This window comes from Papaver somniferum, chromosome 5, assembly GCF_003573695.1.
Source record: "Papaver somniferum cultivar HN1 chromosome 5, ASM357369v1, whole genome shotgun sequence".
Classification (NCBI taxonomy): domain Eukaryota; kingdom Viridiplantae; phylum Streptophyta; class Magnoliopsida; order Ranunculales; family Papaveraceae; genus Papaver; species Papaver somniferum.
In genome coordinates, this window is record NC_039362.1 from 175,153,103 (window position 1) to 175,175,864 (window position 22,762).

Below are 22,762 nucleotides of genomic sequence, written 5' to 3' on the forward strand. Positions count from 1 at the left end.
ACCGTTTTTTGAAAAAACGGCTAACGGAAAGTTAACCTCCATGTCAGCAGTTAAATCATCCAACTCACTTGCAACCTCGTCTATTCTTCCACGTAAGTTGTGTACACGTTGCTGGTCCCTTAACAATCAACATTGCTTCAAAGAGAACTGTAATTCCAAACTCAAATTGAACTTGTGTAAGTCTCAGCCTGTGGAGAAGACAATCAATCCTTACTATTTTCAAAATTGTTCACTTAACAATCAACAGTGCTCCAAAGATAATTGTAATTCCAAACTCAAATTGAACTTGTGTAAGATGCAATAGTTATAGAAACAATAGTATATGAAGTATGCAAGGAATTCAAGAAAAATCTGCAAATGTAACTGCAATAGTAATAAAAGACTATCTATTTCAGTAACTCTCCACTGTCTTATCTTAACATAACATTCCAGAAATTGTCTTAACATTCAAATATAAAATAGAGTCATCATAAACACAAACCAACATAAAATAGGTACGTCTAAAGCTTCATATACTTCTTTGCTCTCTTCTTTCCTTTTGGGTTTGGAGCTGTAAAGGTTATGTTGTTGCTAACAGATCCAACATGGGTGTTGTGCTGACTGAAACTGGGCTGAGAACAAGATTCATCACCTGCCTTTCTCATGACACCTTTGGATTTTGCAGAATATGTTGCAGCTGGTTGGGAAGATTGAGCAACGCTTGTTTGCGTCTTAGATCTGCTAGCACAAGGTTGAGAATTTGCAGCAGATGCACCTCCAGAATTTGCAGCAGCTTTAGCTTTGTACTTTCTCTTTGGTGGAGCTTCAACTGTTGTCTGCTTTGTGCCATCAACACATGTTCTAGGCTTGAATACCTTAGGATTTCCTCCAACTGGACCACCAACACAAGTTGATGAGTAGTGACCTTCATTTTTACACCTACTACATCTTCTAGCCTTCTTCTGACCTCTTGGTTCATCATATGACAATATCCTCTTCAAACCAAAAGTCATGATTAAATGTTTCAAATTGTTCTTCAGGTATGTTACCAGCTACGCTAGACTGTGTTTGTTGTGTAAATTGATGAACATATACTTCTTCTTTATCTAAGTCAATGAATAACTTCTTGTTTGCTGCCTGACATTGGTTCTTCTTCTTAGACAGTCTAGGACTTGTTCTTATAGGAATTTGCTTGGTTTTGCTCACTGGTTTCTTTGGTGTTGAAGACTTTGTTGGTGTCAAATACTTGTGTGGAATAGCTACCTCTGTTAACCCTTCAGAATACTCATGTGGAATGATAACTTACATATGTAGTGTAGTCCAATTCTCATGTACTTCTGCATTATCCCAAAACCTCCAAAATTATTCTTCAGTAAACAATGACTCTGGTAAACAGGGGCCACTAAACCATACTAAATCCACTTCCTCATGTAGCTGCAACCTAAGTAGGGGCTTGATCTTTTCCTTCAATTGAAGGAGACCCATATCTGCTCTAGCCAAACCTTTGAATTCAAAAGTCATCACTATATCCATAACCTTAACCCTTATGTCTCTCTTAGCATACTTGTCTTCAACTTCATTTCTACGCCAAATGTACGTAAACAGTGTTAGTTCAAACATTCATATACAGAAACACATACACATATAATATTCCACAAAAATGAGAGATTCATGTGTTACATATATAAGAGATTCATGTTCAAAAATATATATAAGAGTTAGAACTATTTACATATATAAGAGATTCATGTTCAAAAATTAGAGATTCCACAAAAATGAAATAACAATCACTGGTTGCTTCTATAACATTATAATTTTTTCCACAAGCCATATACATAAAGACATTTTCATTTGCAGATTATTCACTGGCAGTTTCTATAACAATTTTTGCACGTTTCATTTGAGTAAATTAAACATTCCATCTTTCAAAGAGAATAGTAATAGCAACAGTAATCAAAAAATAAACCCTAAATCCATACATCTACTGTCATACACACAACACCATTTAATCAAAAAAAAAATACATACAATAACAGTTTCTAAATTAAACAGAACACCCTATAATCAAAAACATGTACAGAACACCCATAAATCAATAACAGTTTCAAAATCGTAAAAAAAATTATCTTAGAAATAAACCCTAAAACTGTATTTCACTCAATAATCATGAACTCTAACAGAAGACTCAAAATCGAAAAAAAATTAAAAACCCTAAATAATCATAATAATTTACATAATACCCAAAATTGAAAAACAAATTAACGGAAACCCTACATCACTGTCATACAAGAATACCCTATTTCATGAAATAGAAGAAAACCCTTTCTTTCCCAAAATCGAAAAAGAAAATGAAAACCCTAAATCTTTGTGTACAAGAAAACATTGGTGTTGCTAACACCATAACCCTTTCTTTCCCTAACCTTTCCTTTTCTTTTTCTGGTTTCTTCTTCTCCTTCTTCTTTCCACACCTTAGCTTCACCATCTTTACTGGTCCTTGAAACAGAGAGAAAAGAGAGAGACGAGGGAAGAAGATGAGAGAAAAGAGATTAGGTCGACCCTTCCTTCTTCTTTCCCCCTTCTTAGTTTTTTCTTTAATCTCACACCGTCCATTTTCTCATCTCGTTAAGATGTACGGTTAAAATTAGCCCACATGTTAAGATTAACGGTCCAAATATCACACACGTGTTGGCGGAGAAAAATACTACACGTGTTGGCGGAGGTAACAAATACACTAAATCCGAACCCTTGATTTTCAACGAGATCTCCTTTACCCAGATGTGTGACTGAGATCATTGCACATGGTACACGTATACGTGGCACTATTTTCTCACACGATTTAAACACGTGGCGTCAATTTCTCACCATAAATTGACCAGTGACGAGAAATTGACGAGAAATTGACTTTTCTAACAGTTTTGGATGGAAAACATCCAACAGGCCTATATTTGTAAATGTGAAAAAAACGGGGGTACATTATTAAGTCGGGTACAAAAACAGGAGTACATCCGTTTATAACAGAAAAAAGAAGGGCGCTAATGTTCCATCTTGGCTGCAGGCACAAACAAAGTCGCGATCCCATAATAAAAGCTGATGAATTATAACAATACAGCAGAAAGAACAAAATCGCGAAAGCATAAAAAAAAAAAAATGAATTGCAAAAGAATGATATGGCTCTAGATTGGAGACAACATATTACTGATTTTAAGGAAACCATGATGTATGTTAAGGTAAGGGTCTGAAAATTCAGAAGAAAACGCAAGAGAAACATATTACTAATTTTATAACTCATTTAATAATAACTGAAGGAATATGCAACAACAAAAACAAATAACTTCACCAATTTTTTTGGGCGCACACAGTTGTACCCCCGTTTTTTTCACATTTACAAATGTACTCCTGTTTTGACCGTTTTTTGAAAAAACGGCTAACGGAAAGTTAACCTCCATGTCAGCAGTTAAATCATCCAACTCACTTGCCAGCTCGTCTATTCTTCCACGTAAGTTGTGTACACGTTGCTGGTCCCTTAACAATCAACATTGCTTCAAAGAGAACTGTAATTCCAAACTCAAATTGAACTTGTGTAAGTCTCAGCCTGTGGAGAAGACAATCAATCCTTACTATTTTCAAAATTGTTCACTTAACAATCAACAGTGCTCCAAAGATAATTGTAATTCCAAACTCAAATTGAACTTGTGTAAGATGCAATAGTTATAGAAACAATAGTATATGAAGTATGCAAGGAATTCAAGAAAAATCTGCAAATGTAACTGCATTAGTGATAAAAGACTATCTATTTCAGTAACTCTCCACTGTCTTATCTTAACATAACATTCCAGAAATTGTCTTAACATTCAAATATAAATAGAGTCATCATAAACACAAACCAACATAAAATAGGTACGTCTAAAGCTTCATATACTTCTTTGCTCTCTTCTTTCCTTTTGGGTTTGGAGCTGTAAAGGTGATGTTGTTGCTAACAGATCCAACATGGGTGTTGTGCTGACTGAAACTGGGCTGAGAACAAGATTCATCACCTGTCTTTCTCATGACACCTTTGGATTTTGCAGAATATGTTGCAGCTGGTTGGGAAGATTTAGCAACGCTTGTTTGCGTCTTAGATCTTCTAGCACAAGGTTGAGAATTTGCAGCAGATGCACCTCCAGAATTTGCAGCAGCTTTAGCTTTGTACTTTTCTTTGGTGGAGCTTGAACTGTTGTCTGCTTTGTGCCATCAACACATGTTCTAGGCTTGAATACCTTAGGATTTCCTCCAACTGGACCACCAACACAAGTTGATGAGTAGTGACCTTCATTTTTACACCTACTACATCTTCTAGCCTTCTTATGACCTCTTGGTTCATCATATGACAATATCCTCTTCAAACCAAAAGTCATGATTAAATGTTTCAAATTGTTCTTCAGGTATGTTACCAGCTACGCTAGACTGTGTTTGTTATGTAAATTGAGGAACATATACTTCTTCTTTATCTAAGTCAATGAATAACTTCTTGTTTGCTGCCTGACATTGGTTCTTCTTCTTAGACAGTCTAGGACTTGTTCTTATAAGAATTTGCTTGGTTTTGCTCACTGGTTTCTTTGGTGTTGAAGACTTTGTTGGTGTCAAATACTTGTGTGGAATATCTACCTCTGTTAACCCTTCAGAATACTCATGTGGAATGATAACTTGCATATGTAGTGTAGTCCAATTCTCATGTACTTCTGCATTATCCCAAAACCTCCAAAATTATTCTTCAGTAAACAATGACTCTGGTAAACAGGGGACACTAAACCATACTAAATCCACTTCCTCATGTAGCTGCAATCTAAGTAGGGGCTTGATCTTTTCCTTCAATTGAAGGAGACCCATATCTGCTCTATCCAAACCTTTGAATTCAAAAGTCATCACTGTATCCATAACCTTAACCCTTATGTCTCTCTTAGCATACTTGTCTTCAACTTCATTTCTACGCCAAATGTACGTAAACAGTGTTAGTTCAAACATTCATATACAGAAACACATACACATATAATATTCCACAAAAATGAGAGATTCATGTGTTACATATATAAGAGATTCCATATATAAGAGATTCATGTTCAAAAATAAATATAAGAGTTAGAACTATTTACATATATAAGAGATTCATGTTCAAAAATTAGAGATTCCACAAAAATGAAATAACAATCACTGGTTGCTTCTATAACATTATAATTTTTTCCACAAGCCATATACATAAAGACATTTTCATTTGCAGATTATTCACTGGCAGTTTCTATAACAATTTTTGCACGTTTCATTTGAGTAAATTAAACATTCCAGCTTTCAAAGAGAATAGTAATAGCAACAGTAATCAAAAAATAAACCCTAAATCCATACATCTACTGTCATACACACAACACCATTTAATAAAAAAAAAATACATACAATAACAGTTTCTAAATTAAACAGAACACCCTATAATCAAAAACATGTACAGAACACCCATAAATCAATAACAGTTTCAAAATCGTAAAAAAAATTATCTTAGAAATAAACCCTAAAACTGTATTTCACTCAATAATCATGAACTCTAACAGAAGACTCAAAATCGAAAAAAAATTAAAAACCCTAAATAATCATAACAATTTACATAATACCCAAAATTGAAAAACAAATTAACGGAAACCCTACATCACTGTCATACACGAATACCCTATTTCATGAAATAGAAGAAAACCCTTTCTTTCCCAAAATCGAAAAAGAAAATGAAAACCCTAAATCTCTGTGTACAAGAAAACATTGGTGTTGCTAACACCATAACCCTTTCTTTCCCTAACCTTTCCTTTTCTTTTTCTGGTTTCTTCTTCTCCTTCTTCTTTCCACGCCTTAGCTTCACCATCTTTACTGGTCCTTGAAACAGAGAGAAAAGAGAGAGACGAGGGAAGAAGATGAGAGAAAAGAGATTAGGTCGACCCTTCCTTCTTCTTTCCCCCTTCTTAGTTTTTTCTTTAATCTCACACCGTCCATTTTCTCATCTCGTTAAGATGTAAGGTTAACATTAGCCCAAATGTTAAGATTAACGGTCCAAATATCACACACGTGTTGGCGGAGAAAAATATTACACGTGTTGGCGGAGGTAACAAATACACTAAATCCGAACCCTTGATTTTCAACGAGATCTCCTTTACCCAGATGTGTGACTGAGATCTTTGCACATGGTACACGTATACGTGGCACTATTTTCTCACACGATTTAAACACGTGGCGTCAATTTCTCACCATAAATTGACCAGTGACGAGAAATTGACTTTTCTAACAGTTTTGGATGGAAAACATCCAACAGGCCTATATTTGTAAATGTGAAAAAAACGGGGGTACATTATTAAGTCGGGTACAAAAACAGGAGTACATCCGTTTATAACAGAAAAAATAAGGGTGCTAATGTTCCATCTTGGCTGCAGGCACAAACAAAGTCGCGATCCCATAACAAAAGCTGATGAATTATAACAATACAGCAGAAAGAACAAAATCGCGAAAGCATAAAAAAAAAAAATGAATTGCAAAAGAATGATATGGCTCTAGATTGGAGACAACATATTACTGATTTTAAGGAAACCATGATGTATGTTAAGGTAAGGGTCTGAAAATTCAGAAGAAAACGTAAGAGAAACATATTACTAATTTTATAACTCATTTAATAATAACTGAAGGAATATGCAACAACAAAAACAAATAACTTCACCAATTTTTTTTGGCGCATATATACAGATGTACCCCCGTTTTTTTCACATTTACAAATGTACTCCTGTTTTGACCGTTTTTTGAAAAAACGGCTAACGGAAAGTTAACCTCCATGTCAGCAGTTAAATCATCCAACTCACTTGCAACCTCGTCTATTCTTCCACGTAAGTTGTGTACACGTTGCTGGTCCCTTAACAATCAACATTGCTTCAAAGAGAACTGTAATTCCAAACTCAAAATTGAACTTGTGTAAGTCTCAGCCTGTGGAGAAGACAATCAGTCCTTACTATTTTCAAAATTGTTCACTTAACAATCAACAGTGCTCCAAAGATAATTGTAATTCCAAACTCAAATTGAACTTGTGTAAGATGCAATAGTTATAGAAACAATAGTATATGAAGTATGCAAGGAATTCAAGAAAAATCTGCAAATGTAACTGCAATAGTAATAAAAGACTATCTATTTCAGTAACTCTCCACTGTCTTATCTTAACATAACATTCCAGAAATTGTCTTAACATTCAAATATAAAATAGAGTCATCATAAACACAAACCAACATAAAATAGGTACGTCTAAAGCTTCATATACTTCTTTGCTCTCTTCTTTCCTTTTGGGTTTGGAGCTGTAAAGGTTATGTTGTTGCTAACAGATCCAACATGGGTGTTGTGCTGACTGAAACTGGGCTGAGAACAAGATTCATCACCTGCCTTTCTCATGACACCTTTGGATTTTGCAGAATATGTTGCAGCTGGTTGGGAAGATTGAGCAACGCTTGTTTGTGTCTTAGATCTGCTAGCACAAGGTTGAGAATTTGCAGCAGATGCACCTCCAGAATTTGCAGCAGCTTTAGCGTTGTACTTTCTCTTTGGTGGAGCTTCAACTGTTGTCTGCTTTGTGCCATCAACACATGTTCTAGGCTTGAATACCTTAGGATTTCCTCCAACTGGACCACCAACACAAGTTGATGAGTAGTGACCTTCATTTTTACACCTACTACATCTTCTAGCCTTCTTCTGACCTCTTGGTTCATCATATGACAATATCCTCTTCAAACCAAAAGTCATGATTAAATGTTTCAAATTGATCTTCAGGTATGTTACCAGCTACGCTAGACTGTGTTTGTTGTGTAAATTGAGGAACATATACTTCTTCTTTATCTAAGTCAATGAATAACTTCTTGTTTGCTGCCTGACATTGGTTCTTCTTCTTAGACAGTCTAGGACTTGTTCTTATAGGAATTTGCTTGGTTTTGCTCACTGGTTTCTTTGGTGTTGAAGACTTTGTTGGTGTCAAATACTTGTGTGGAATAGCTACCTCTGTTAACCCTTCAGAATACTCATGTGGAATGATAACTTACATATGTAGTGTAGTCCAATTCTCATGTACTTCTGCATTATCCCAAAACCTCCAAAATTATTCTTCAGTAAACAATGACTCTGGTAAACAGGGGCCACTAAACCATACTAAATCCACTACCTCATGTAACTGCAATCTAAGTAGGGGCTTGATCTTTTCCTTCAATTGAAGGAGACCCATATCTGCTCTAGCCAAACCTTTGAATTCAAAAGTCATCACTGTATCCATAACCTTAACCCTTATGTCTCTCTTAGCATACTTGTCTTCAACTTCATTTCTACGCCAAATGTACGTAAACAGTGTTAGTTCAAACATTCATATACAGAAACACATACACATATAATATTCCACAAAAATGAGAGATTCATGTGTTACATATATAAGGGATTCCATATATAAGAGATTCATGTTCAAAAATAAATATAAGAGTTAGAACCATTTACATATATAAGAGATTCATGTTCAAAAATTAGAGATTCCACAAAAATGAAATAACAATCACTGGTTGCTTCTATAACATTATAATTTTTTCCACAAGCCATATACATAAAGACATTTTCATTTGCAGATTATTCACTGGCAGTTTCTATAACAATTTTTGCACGTTTCATTTGAGTAAATTAAACATTCCAGCTTTCAAAGAGAATAGTAATAACAACAGTAATCAAAAAATAAACCCTAAATCCATACATCTACTGTCATACACACAACACCATTTAATCAAAAAAAATACATACAATAACAATTTCTAAATTAAACAGAACACCCTATAAACAAAAACATGTACAGAACACCCATAAATCAATAACAGTTTCAAAATCGTAAAAAAAATTACCTTAGAAATAAACCCTAAAACTGTATTTCACTCAATAATCATGAACTCTAACAGAAGACTCAAAATCGAAAAAAAATTAAAAACCCTAAATAATCATAACAATTTACATAATACCCAAAATTGAAAACAAATTAACGGAAACCCTACATCACTGTCATACACGAATACCCTATTTCATGAAATAGAAGAAAACCCTTTCTTTCCCAAAATCGAAAAAGAAAATGAAAACCCTAAATCTCTGTGTACAAGAAAACATTGGTGTTGCTAACACCATAACCCTTTCTTTCCCTAACCTTTCCTTTTCTTTTTCTGGTTTCTTCTTCTCCTTCTTCTTTCCACGCCTTAGCTTCACCATCTTTAATGGTCCTTGAAACAGAGAGAAAAGAGAGAGACGAGGTAAGAAGATGAGAGAAAAGAGATTAGGTCGACCCTTCCTTCTTCTTTCCCCCTTCTTAGTTTTTTCTTTAATCTCACACCGTCCATTTTCTCATCTCGTTAAGATGTACGGTTAACATTAGCCCACATGTTAAGATTAACGGTCCAAATATCACACACGTGTTGGCGGAGAAAAATACTACACGTGTTGGCGGAGGTAACAAATACACTAAATCCGAACCCTTGATTTTCAACGAGATCTCCTTTACCCAGATGTGTGACTGAGATCTTTGCACATGGTACACGTATACGTGGCACTATTTTCTCACACGATTTAAACACGTGGCGTCAATTTCTCACCATAAATTGACCAGTGACGAGAAATTGACGAGAAATTGACTTTTCTAACAGTTTTGGATGGAAAACATCCAACAGGCCTATATTTGTAAATGTGAAAAAAACGGGGGTACATTATTAAGTCGGGTACAAAAACAGGAGTACATCTGTTTATAACAGAAAAAAGAAGGGCGCTAATGTTCCATCTTGGCTGCAGGCACAAACAAAGTCGCGATCCCATAACAAAAGCTGATGAATTATAACAATACAGCAGAAAGAACAAAATCGCGAAAGCATAAAAAAAAAATGAATTGCAAAAGAATGATATGGCTCTAGATTGGAGACAACATATTACTGATTTTAAGGAAACCATGATGTATGTTAAGGTAAGGGTCTGAAAATTTAGAAGAAAACGTAAGAGAAACATATTACTAATTTTATAACTCATTTAATAATAACTTAAGGAATATGCAACAACAAAAACAAATAACTTCACCAATTTTACTTCCTTATAAAGCTTAATCTAATTCCTCTATTATCTCTTCTCCTCAACATAAGTACCAGACTTAAGAGAAACCAAGCTTTCAGAATAATTCCCCACAATCATGCTGAAACTATGAATTTCACTCAGTTCTCTAGCACTTCCATGTTCTTAAATCATACAAAACTAATCCACCCGAATTCATGAATAGAATTTTACCGTTCTCAAAAGACCACAACGCAACTAAACTTAAATAATGGCCCCAGATAATGCTCTCATGAGTAATGATATAGCGTTTAGTCCAAGATTCATGAACTCCATAATCCAGCATCTTCCATACTTCAACATTAATTTTAACATGATTGACGTACGAGCTGTCAAGTATGCAAAGGCACCCTTCCAACACTCCCGGACTTATATATTCATCCTCACAACTCTTCTCCAAAGGTTCATTTGGCAGTTTCATTTCTTTGGAACTATCGTCACATATATCTAAAGAGAGTAAGAAAAACGTATCTTGAGCCTTCACTAACCAATGATGGTATCCATTAACAACCACGGCAGTATAACTAATCCTATAAGGCACAGTTGGCCCAAGTTTCCATGAATTTGATGCTAACGAATAGAATTGGAAAACTGTATCCTTGCTAGCTGTTACACCTACTGACAACTTGTAATCATCAGTCTTGTTGTCATAACCCAAAGCAAATATTTCAATTTCACCAAGTTTACTTTAATCATCGGTGGTAGTTTTTTATATTCTCTCGTTGCTGGGTTCCAAAGACAAAGAAACTCCCCAATAATATCATATGCCATAACATGATCCCACCAATAGATGAGCATAATACGATTTAAATTTGAATGGGAAATCGATTTCAATATCCCAGGAAATGATTTCAGATACTGATGATTCTAATGAATCATAACCGATGGAGCAAAGTCTATTACTACGGGAAGATGATTCAGAAGTTTCAAGCATGAGAATAGGTTTTCTTGTGTGGGTAGTAAACTGAAGATGCAATTTAACAAAATCAGAGGTAGAGATTAGGGCATACCAATTCTTGCAAACGGACTTACATACAAGTAATGTCTTAACAGGTAACCTCACTAGAATTTCACTGTAGATGATCTCTTCCAGAATGCAGCTTGACATTTTTTTTTAGGGATTTTAGGGTTTGAAAATTTCACAGAGAAAGACAGAGAGAGCTAAGAGCTTAGGGAAAATTGAACAGAGGTGTTGGATTTTGTAATGGCGGTTTATTGAAAAAGGGCCGTGCTTGGGGCATGAAGCAGGACTTTGTATTATCCCGACCGAGAGAAAAAAGGGATGTGCTCCAATGATATATTGATTTTTGAGAGAGAAACCCTAGTTTGTATGATCGAATTCAACGAGCTTGTGTTAAGCCAACTCCTGAAGACTCTGCTAGAAAGACTGCACACCAAGTCTCTTGACCTAGTTTTGTGTCAGATTCTAAAGCCTACATTTTTGGCATACTCAGTCTTTGATTCTTTTACCAAATCTGTAACAGATTATTTGAAAGTGTTTAATATAAATTGAACCACTCTCTGCACATAGTTTGTGTGGAAGTATTCACCAAAAACTCTTTTCTAACTTGGTATCAGCCTGATCCAAGCCATCTTCCGCTCAAAACACCAAAAAAATTCATGGCAGAAACAACAAATACCCTAAGACAGGTGCAGATTCATCACCTTGTCACATTAAAACACACAGAAACAAATCATATCCTCTGGAAGGCACAGTTCAAACCAATCTTAAAAGTCTATGATCTCAGTGGATTTGTAGATGGAACAAAACAAGTTCCTGCAAAGACGTTACCTGAAAGTGAAGATATAAATCCTGCGTATACAACTTATGAGCATCAGGATTCTCTCATAGTTGGATGGCTCAATTCAACTCTGACACCTGAAGTTTAAGTAATGTAGCTCACCTAACAACTGCTAAGGATGTCTGGGATAAACTAGAATCCGAATATGCCCCAAAAACTTTTCATCATCAGATGAATCTGAAAAAGCAGCTGCACAACATGTCAAAAGGTAACAAAACTCTCAAAACCTATTTGAATGATGCTAAATCTTTGTTTGCTCAATTGGCAGAATCTGGCTATGCTGTAACAACAAAGAAACAAGCCATTAGTAATGGCCTTAACCAAAGCTATGATCCTATTGTCACTGCTTTAAGCACTATTGAGGATATGAACATAGATACCTTTTACTCTCATCTGAACACCTATGACATACGCCAAGAGTCTCAGTTGTCATCACTGCAGTCTCCAGTAGCAAATGTAGCTGTCACAAACTTTCCCTCTACAAGCAGTGGTGATCAACGGAAGAATCAAGTCCAACAAAAATATCAATATTCCAACAATCATATGAATGCTCGTCAGCAGCAGAATCAGAAACCTCCTCAGTTCGTTGACAAGTGCCAAATCTGTAAGAAGAAGGGCCATCTTGGTGACAGATGTTGGTTTCGCTACGACAAACCAACAACCAACAACCGGCGTCCAGCGCAGACCTATATTGCTTTACCTGGAGACCAGTTTGGGAATCAGTGGGTGACAGACTCTGGTGCAACTCACCATCTCACTTCTGATATGAGAAATCTGTCCATTCCTCATGAATACAATGGCACTGAGCAGGTTCATGTAGGAAATGGTAATGCACTGGAAATCTCCAATGTTGGTAATGCATCTTTTACGCTTAATTCTCGAACTTTTTCATTGAATCATATTTATCATGTTCCTAAAATCAAGACAAACTTGTTGTTTGTCTCACAATTCTGTAGAGACAATAATGTTTATTTTGAGTTTCATGCTAGTTTCTTTGTTGTAAAGGACAAGCGCACGGGGATAATGGTGCTGAGAGGGTTTAACAAGAATGGCCTTTATATGTTTGAAGGGGTAGATTTGATTCAACACTCAATAAAACCTGAAGCTATGGTGACCTATACACTTCCTCTTTGGCACCAGCGACTAGGACATCCAATGCTTAGCACTGTGTCCAAAATCTGTCGTCAATTTTCACTTCCAATAACCAATAAAAACTTTGAATTCTGTCATTCTTGCCATGTGAGTAAAAGCAAGAAGTTATCTTTTTCTTTGAGTAAAACAATTTATAATAAGCCGTTGAGCTTAATTGTTTCAGATATATGGGTCTCACCTTCCTTATCAAGAACTGGTTTTCGTTATTACATTTTTTTTATGGATGTCTATTCTCACTCTACATGGATCTTTCCCCTAGTTCTAAGGTCTGATGCATTACAGACTTTTATTCTCTTTCGCAAACAAGTTGAGAATCTCACTGGTCATAAGATAAAAAAATTTCAATCTGATAATGCTCTTGAGTATCAAAAATTTACTTCCTATTTAAATGAGTCTGGCATTCAGCATTGTTTTTCATGTCCTCACACGTCACCTCAGAATGGTTTGGCAGAACGAAGAATCAGACATGTGACAGAGTCTGGTTTGTCCTTACTGTTTCATGCTCATATGCCTAGGTCTTTTTGGGAAGATGCTTTTGTTACTGCATGTTATCTTATAAACCGGCTACCAAATTCAGTGTCAATCTTGAAAACACCATTAGAACTGTTGTTCAACAAACTACCAGACTATTCCTTCTTGAAAGTTTTTGGCTGTCTTGCATATCCTTTCTTAAGGCAATATAATAAAGATAAACTAGAATCTAGGTCAATTCAATGTGTTTTTATAGGCTACAACAATTCACATAAGGGGTACATGTGTTTAGACAGAGAAAAAAACAGAATCTATATCTCTAGATATGTGCGCTTTGAGGAATCTACATTCCCATTCTTGCCTCTCAAGCATCAATCCCCAGTGCCAAATCCAGGTATTGTACAATCCATCACAAGTATTTTCTCTAAGAATCCATTTGGAATAGGAAATACTACTGTAATTCAGGGTAATGCTTCACAGCCTAATGCCGCACATACATCAGACAACCTGCATCTTTCAGCATCGACCTCAGAAAGTTTGGCTTACTCTGATGCAACCATCTCCTCTGTGGCTAATCCAGCAATTTCAACTTATGCACCTGCTTCAACTCTGCCATCTACATCTGCACCTATACATGATGAAGTCCAGAGTACAACATCCCATCCTATGGTCACAAGGGAAAAAGCCGGTATACACAAGCCTATTCAAAAAATGTGCTTGACTGCGTCCAAGAATCTTCTGCTTGATGACGATTTCATGGAGCCAACTTGTTTCTCGGCAGCAAGGAAAATTCCAGAATGGCGGGATGCAATGGATGTTCAGATCAATGCATTAATTAAAAATGGCACATACTCTCCGGTGAAATATGAAAAAGGTATGAATGTGGTGGGATCCAAATGGGTGTATCGAGTTAAACAGAATCCAGACGGTTCAATCAACAAGAGAAAGGCACGTCTAGTTGCCAAGGGTTATAACCAACAGCTAGGAATTGACTATGGTGAAACTTTTTCACCAGTGGTAAAGCCTTGCACTATTCGCCTTGTGCTGTCAATTGCTGTAATGCACAACTGGGATATCAAAAAGCTGGATGTGGAGAACGCCTTTCTGCATGGAGATCTGGAAGAGGATGTGTATATGCAGCAGCCTCAGGGGTATGTAGATGAGCAGCATCCAACCCATGTCTGCAAGCTGCACAAATCACTCTATGGCCTTAAACAGGCGCCTAGAGTGTGGTTTTCAAAACTAAGCAACTACCTGGTCAAGTTGGGGTTTAAGGGTTCAATAGTTGACACTTCTCTTCATCCGTCAAACGCAGGATTCCACATTGTACGTTTTGGTTTACGTTGATGACATAATAGTAACCGGTTCACATTCAGTTGAGATCTCTGGCTTAATTGAAGATCTCAGTGTTGTGTTTGCACTAAAGGATTTGGGTGATCTTTCTTTATTTTTGGGGGTTGAAGTCCTAAGGCAGGGTTCTGAACTGATTCTATCACAGCGTAAGTATGTTGCAGACATTCTGCGCAAGACAAAGCTAGATGGGGTAAAGACGGTAAACACACCTCTGGCAGTGAATGTGAAAATTCAGAAGCAAGGTTCAAAAAGGTTTCATGATTCAACTTTGTATCGCAGTGTTGTGGGTGCACTGCAATATCTGCACTTAACGCGACCTGATATTTCTGTGGCAGTTAACAAGGTCTGTCAATACATGTATGACCCATTTGGGAATTGGTCAAAAGGATTCTTCGTTATCTTAAAAATACAGTGAACTATGGTCTGCATATTCGTTCTTCCTCAGACTTCTCTTTTTCAGGCATACTCTGACGCAGACTGGGCTGGGAGTTTGGATGACATACGCTCAACTAGTGGATATTGTTTTTATTTCGGAGGCAACTTGATCTCTTGGAGTGCACGCAAGCAAAAGACAGTGTCAAAGTCCAGTACTGAAGCAGAATATAGAGGAATTGCAATAGCTACTTCAGAGATAATCTGGATCCAATCCTTGCTGCGGGAGCTTGGTTTCACAATTTCACCTCCATTGCTCTGGTGTGATAATTTAGGAGCCACGTACTTAACTTCAAATCCCATTTTCCATGCCCGCATAAAGCACATTGAGATTGACTATCATTTTGTCCGTGAACGTGTGGCTGCTGGTCTACTTCATGTCAAGTTCATCAGTTCACGGGACCATATTGCTGACATCTTTACTAAGGGGCTTCCATCGCCGAGATTTCATATTCTACGTAGCAAGTTGCAACTTCGCGAGCTGCAGTTCAACTTGAGAGGAGGTGTTAAGCCAACTCCTGAAGACTCTGCTAGAAAGACTGCACACCAAGTCTCTTGACCTAGTTTTGTGTCAGATTCTAAAGCCTACATTTTTGGCATACTCAGTCTTTGATTCTTTTACCAAATCTGTAACAGATTATTTGAAAGTGTTTAATATAAATTGAACCACTCTCTGCACATAGTTTGTGTGGAAGTATTCACCAAAAACTCTTTTCTAACTGCTTGCTTGAAGAAATCATATCTTGTCTAAGGGAGAAAGATGACGAGCGTGAGAGCTGCGATGAGATTTCCGGAGATTGAGGAAATCTTCAAATTTCGTATGTCGTTTGAAACTGAGGAAGAGATGCAGAAGCGATTAAAAGAAGCAGAAGCAAATCGGGTAAAGAAAGAGGTGGAGTTCCTTCAGAAAGAAAAGGAGGCCAAGGAGAAGAGGAGGGAACAGATGAAGAAGATGGCCGAGAATTATGATAACGTGAGGAAGGGGATCGACGCAACTCCCATGGAGGAGGCCATAGATGATGAGGAGATGATTAAGAAGATGCTGGCTCAAAAGAAGTATAGGAAACTGCCACGAATCAGGATTCTTGGTGAATGGAAGAGGATCAAGCCCAGGATGATGAAAAGTATATCTTAGTTATTTTGTTTCTCTAAAGCGTAACGATGGAACATTGAGCTCGCCTCATCAGTAAATTATCTATTTTGTTTCAGAAAAAAATGTATATGTTGGTTTTTTGAGATTTTTTCCATTTCATCTCAGTGACAATACATACGTACGAACGAAATTAGGGTTTTAGAAAATTCCAAAAGACACGTTATACATAATATTAGGAGATTCAAGAAAGTTTTATCTATTAACCTAGTTGTGTCAGAAGAACGAGTTACTGCTAGTGAAATTTATAAGTTTGTGAAGTGAGGTTATGCAAGCGGTTACGATGTGGTCGGGCCGCATACTCAAAGTATGTGGTCCCTTTTCTTTTTTTGACATGTATATAAAGTAAAAAATAAAGTGAAAAACACTTTTATTACAAAAATATTTAACTAACATTTTTTAGTTAACTTCTTATTTTTTCTCAAAAGATGAATATTTTGCGGAAATTTAGAGGAGGTAGGGTTTAAGTTTATAGACGTGTCAAAAAAAGAAAGGGGCCGACCACATCCTAGCCGGGGCGAAAATCATATACCGGTCTTAGAGCTGGGGCTATGGAGAGTGGTTACTATTCCACATTGAATTAGTTAGGCCTAAAACTGCCATTGTGTGAGCAGTAACTACTCCATTTAGCCTAATCTATTTCAAGTTCAACTCCATTTAGCCTAATCTATTTCAAGTTCAACTCCATTTAGCCTAATCCTTGAAGCAAGACAACGTTATTCGTCTATTTCCAGATGGATAGAGTTCTATACTACAGAGACAACGTACTTTTGTCTGCGCAAGGCCTTGATCAGCATGGGACCCCTTTGGTCCCTTGCCTTTTTCACTAAAACTTCACCCCCTAGTGCAGAAGATTAACAGCTCATGCAATCTTGACCTTATGGCATGGTATCTAGACGATGGTACCTTATAGGTGACACCAATGAGGTTACAAAAGCTCTCACTATCATTCAAACAGAGGGTCCTGGCAGAGGTTTGCACCTTAGCACTTCTAAAACAATAAGTGTACACATTTCTCTAATGTCAATAATAATATAAACAACAAATCAATCAATGCAAATTTGAAACGGACAAACTAAGGAAGACCTAAAATAAATTGAAGAATTGAATAGAACGACTATAACATATGGGATCCCATAACATATACATCGGGGTATAGGAAATTCTACCATTTGCAGCTGATATTTCAGATAACTCAACAGTTATGTTTAAACCTTATTGATACGTGAAATACATTTGGGTTTAAAATCTCCCAGGAAGCAAAATGATATCTTCGGAAGAATTTTGGTTTGGCGTGCATCACTACCGAAGTATGGACCAAATAAACTGAGAAGTCGGACTGCCCTTTTTCCATTAAAATTCTGCAGTGAATGTTCCCCAGATGTTTGCCAGCAATGCGTAAACAAAATTAAGAGTAAACATCACTCAAATTGGTTATCTACACAGTGAAAGTGGGTTTGGTAATGCATTTATCTCTCCCTTCCTGTAATTACCCATCAACTTTCACACATCAAATTTCTGATTAAGTATGGCAAGCTTTTGCCATTACGGTTTCTCGTACCTCCTGGAGGACTTTCGATTTCGGTCAATCTTTCATTCAACCTTCTACAGACGTGATGATCAAAGATTACAGATTTCGATGAAGAACTTGGACATATTACTTCTTTTATGGACGCATCTTATCTTCTCGGAGTGTATCCAACAAAATGGTGATAAACCATTGAAGATTTCAATTCCCCTGTCGGTTTACATACATTTAGATTTAGTACAAAATTTTGTTTTCGGTTCAAAATTATTGTATTATTCATGTATTTCGATTTATGGATGTAATTGAATATTATGTAATTATATTTTATTATCAATGAAGTTTGGGGTTTTCACGCTCCTCATTCCTTCAAAAAAAAAAAATCATGTACCACCGTTACGCCAAACATTATGGAGAAAGAAGAAACTATTCTTCCACATCGAATTAGTTGGTCCTAAAACATGATATGATGGGAACACTAACTAGTCTATTTTTAGCCTTTTTTTTGTTATTTTTGGGTTCTACTTATAGAACTTGATAGCTATAGATCTCTTTTTTAGTAAGTCAACTAGAATTATCTCCGTAAAAAGATTCAACTAGAATTTTTTTCTTAGGATCGGAAAAGTAAAAATTTACCGAAAAATTTATACAACAAATTGCAAGTATAAAAAGAACAAAAAGAACATAATTCTAAGAATTATAAGAGATTGTCATCCTGAAACAGGGCGGAGCCACACTAAGAGGTGGGTGTGCAATTGCACTCCCTCAAATGCTCAAACCTAGTTTGAACTAACTTATCCCAATTTTAATCATTCTAACCCTTTCGCACACCTAAAATATATTAGTAATATTAGAAGAGAAGACACGTCTGTCTAGGGGTGTAAATTCGGACAGGCCGGGCTGCCTGGCCTGTTTTCTATGTCAGGCCAGGCCATACGGGATTGTAATTAAGCTACCCAGAAGGCCTGTCGGGCCGGGCAGGCCAGGCACCTACACTAATTTTGAAGCCCAAACCTACCCAAAGCCTGAATATAAAACAGGCCAGGATGGACAGACCACTTTTTTCTAGTCTGACATTTGACATGTTTGAAAAACAATATAATTAAATAAGCTCACTTCAGAACGTCAACAATCTAATGAAACAAATACATAAACATTAATAGTCTTAGAGGATGCAGAAAAAGGAAAATTAAAACAAACATAAAATTCTTATCAAAATAATAACTAAAACTCTATGTCGAAATTGTTTGTTCTTAATTAGAAAATACTATCCATGAGCTCCTTGGCTTCTCTACATCGAAGAACTTCTTTATTCATGTACTCCAACAACTTGGTACTCTATGCTGCTTCACCTACATAGAGTAAAAACAAAGCAAGATTAGGGAGATACAGAGAAATCATATTACAAGAAAATAAAAATATGCTTTGTTTGCATATCCACTGGTTATCTTGAACTAATGTCATATATGCTTTGTTTGCCTATCCACTGGTTATCTTGAACTAATTTCATACATTATGAGGCAATTACTGTATCTAACGGACTGATATATCATAATTAAATTAGACATGCACAGTGCCTGACCCAGGCTTCTTAAATCTCCTTATTACATAAATGAGAGGTGAACCAGAAAACTAAAGACTCTAAAATAGAAAAAAGAAGGCATGATCAAGTGCTAGAATCCCTACTTGAGAGTTGTAGTCATCCATTTCCTCCACCTTCCGTTGACGCAGTTCATCCAAAAGAAAATCCTTGCAACTTGATAAGAATGGCAACATTAGCGACATATGGAATGTAACCTTAAACATAATTCATTCACTTAAAATGTTAACACGAACTTATGCAGAAATGCACTATAATTATTACATTGCATTGATCTAACATGATTTCCTGCAAAGTTCTTAGATACAAGGAATGTAACATGACATATGGAATATAGTAGATAATTATAAACTCAGTTGTCCACGAATCTTTCAAACACACACAACACTCCAACATTTCTGGCGTTAAGCAGCTGCGTCTACAACACGCTTTCCGAGAGAAAATGCTGATTCAGATGCAACCGTGAGTATTCATTTGAACTTCACTAGTATCCATGTTGTATGTTCCTGCTAACAACATAACACAGATAGTTAAGTATATGTATAAAGTACACCTAACACAACTTTAAAAGTTGTGCTGCAAAAAAAAAATCTAGCAAAATGAGATCAAAGGAACAAACTTATGTACCCGAACAGAAATTCAATTGGTTTTATGATTAATCAAAGACATGCAAAGGTTAAATGTTAGAAGGTCAAGAATTAATTTACACCTTTTTTCAGTATCAAACTATGACTAATCAAGGAACTTAGATCAAGCTTGGTACTGACCAAATATTAATTATTGTGCATCAAAAAAAGCTTGTACTTTTCAGATCTAATTGATAAAAAGAAGCAATGAATACAACTAGTTTGGCATGTATAAGCAACACACGTATTCAACTACCAGAAAAATTAACTCCATTGAGCTCTCTAAATGAAATAGAATATACAATGGTCATTTTCATTTTCAGGGTCAATTAAGAAGGATGATTCAATTACAGGAGGAACGATGAGTGGGTCTAGAATCTAGATATGGAAGAAGACAGTTTATAATGCAATTACCCGTTATAGACAACTTTACAAACAGTTGATAAGCATGAAATTCATTTCTCAATAATCATACTTTATATACTTATTATTAGAAATCACTAGAAACTAAAACATTAAATTTATAACAGATCTTCAATAAATATAAATTAAGTTTCAAAAAAATACTTACAAACACCACTGATTCACCATCAATTTTCATTTTGTAATTTTTGGTTGATGAAAATGCTTCTCTTGTTGAAACCCTAGAGTCAGAGATAAAGATAAACCCAAATCTAAGATGAAAACGAATCACAGCATATAAAGTAGACTAATTTCCTAAAATTTTGGGAAGAATTGCCGCAAATTTGATAAGATGAAATCTTTTTTCCACAGATATGGAAGGAAAGATAAATTTGTTTCCCCTTTACTGTTCTACGATGCTGGCTAATTTTAGGGAATAACTCGAACATATCGAAATAAAACAGGTACTTGGATTGGGCAGACAGAACGGGTAACGGACCAGGTAGTTCGGGTGGGCACCAGGTCGGGCAGTAAAATTTTGGAGGAAGCCTGAGCCCGCCCGTTCTTAATAACCAGGCCAGTCCGGGCAGTCCGCAGCAGGCCATAACAGGCTTTAGGCTAATTCGGGTACAGCGTGGGCTCGGGCGGGGGCGGGCAGACTGAGTATTTTCGGGTAATATTTACACCCCTACGTCAGTCTATTTAATCTATAATTAAAGTTCATCTCTAAATTAGAATAAAAAATAAAAAATAAAAAAAAAAGTGCATTTTGTGCCGTATGGTGAATATAATCACTATTCACCAAAATGGTAGATAGTTGGGTAGTGAATTGTTTTACCATTTTCATAGCAAGCATTACTCCACCTCAATAGTCACTGCTAGCGTGGTTGCTAACTAAGGCTACCAATTTACGGGAAAGTCCAGTTTATCTTATATGAGGTTTGATATCTTTTTAACCTCGTTTGATTGGGGGCCAGGGATTTTAATTGGGGGCCTCTCACTAAAGGCAAAAAAAAGAACACGAAATTGGGGATAAAAAAACTAATTGGGGATAGAGGAAAAAGACAAAAACTGGATCCAAATATCAAATCAGGGTCATCCCTTATCTAACTATTTTTTTAAATCCTAGTCTACCCCTCACTAATCAGGTTTAGTGGTTAATAATGATTAGTAAAAATCTTAAGTATTTGTTAAATGATTAGTGTGTATTTGTATTTGGGTGAATGAGATGAGAGTAGAAAGATAGAATTTTTTTTTGAGAGGGAACTTTTTTTGGCGAAAGTGGAGGACGATTGTGAAGAGAGAATTGCTGCTAAGAGTTTGAAAATTTAATTTTTTTCTTTGAATCCACCGTTGTTGCAGCTGAAATAGCTCGGTGCCGGCATTGTATTCAACCGAAAAAACCATGCCGCCATTTGTTGGAAATTTTCATAAATGTTTGCCACTATCCGGGGGGGGGGGCGTAGCTATTTTCTGGCTTTGATTTTCAAAACCTAAATTTTTTGGTTTTAATCAGTCCACTTCTGGCACAATCAGTTAATTTTTGAGCATGCCGGCATAGTATGTTGCTTAAATTTCTATGCATGAAAAGTATCCAGGAAACTTCAATTTTTTTCACTTGACTACCGGCATTGATAGATTTCTATCGTACATGCCGGCACTCAGTTCCGACATTGATAGATTTCTATCGAGCATGCCGGCACTCAGTTCCGACATTGGATGTTAGTTACCAAGTATGCCGACACCGTTTTCCGGCATGATATTCATCACTTCCGGCGATGTAATTTTTTATTTATTTCCGACTTGGTCTTCATCACTACCGACATGCTCTTCATCTATGCCGGCATGGTCTTCATCACTACCGGCATGGTCTTCATCTATGCCGGCATTGGTCTTCATCACTTCCAGCATGTCTTCATCATTTCCGGCATGGTCTTCATCACTTCCGGCATGGTCTTCATCAATACCGGAATGGTATTCATCACTACCGGCATGGTCCTCATCGCTTCCGAATGATAAAAAAAAAAAATCCTTTTCAAGGGAGTGGGGAAAACTCTAATTTGAAAGGGAGTGGGATAAATGGGGATATGATTTTGTTTTTTGATTTTTATTTTGAGCAAA

At 36.4% G+C, this 22,762-nt stretch overlaps 1 protein-coding gene across 1 annotated transcript; it reads right to left on the reverse strand.

Annotated features, from left to right (window-relative positions):
• Window positions 1-10,237: 10,237 nt before the first annotated feature.
• Window positions 10,238-11,236, reverse strand: LOC113280114 (F-box protein CPR1-like). Its single transcript, XM_026528769.1, has 3 exons — window positions 11,165-11,236; window positions 10,913-11,092; window positions 10,238-10,768 (listed from the first exon to the last, which is right to left on the reverse strand). Exons 1-3 carry the CDS (start codon window positions 11,234-11,236, stop codon window positions 10,238-10,240), a joined length of 783 nt encoding a protein of 260 aa, XP_026384554.1.
• Between the last annotated feature and the right edge of the window lie 11,526 nt (window positions 11,237-22,762).

What these genes read in the sequence shown, in the direction of transcription:
- LOC113280114 (XM_026528769.1), bottom strand. Translation starts at nt 11,236, where the DNA reads ATGTCAAGCTGCATTCTGGAAGAGATCATCTACAGTGAAATTCTAGTG. An exon ending in TACCTGTTAAGACATTACTT is followed by an intron (nt 11,093 to 11,164) that starts GTATGTAAGTCC and finishes TTGCATCTTCAG; the next exon opens with TTTACTACCCACACAAGAAA. An exon ending in CGTATTATGCTCATCTATTG is followed by an intron (nt 10,769 to 10,912) that starts GTGGGATCATGT and finishes TATGACAACAAG; the next exon opens with ACTGATGATTACAAGTTGTC.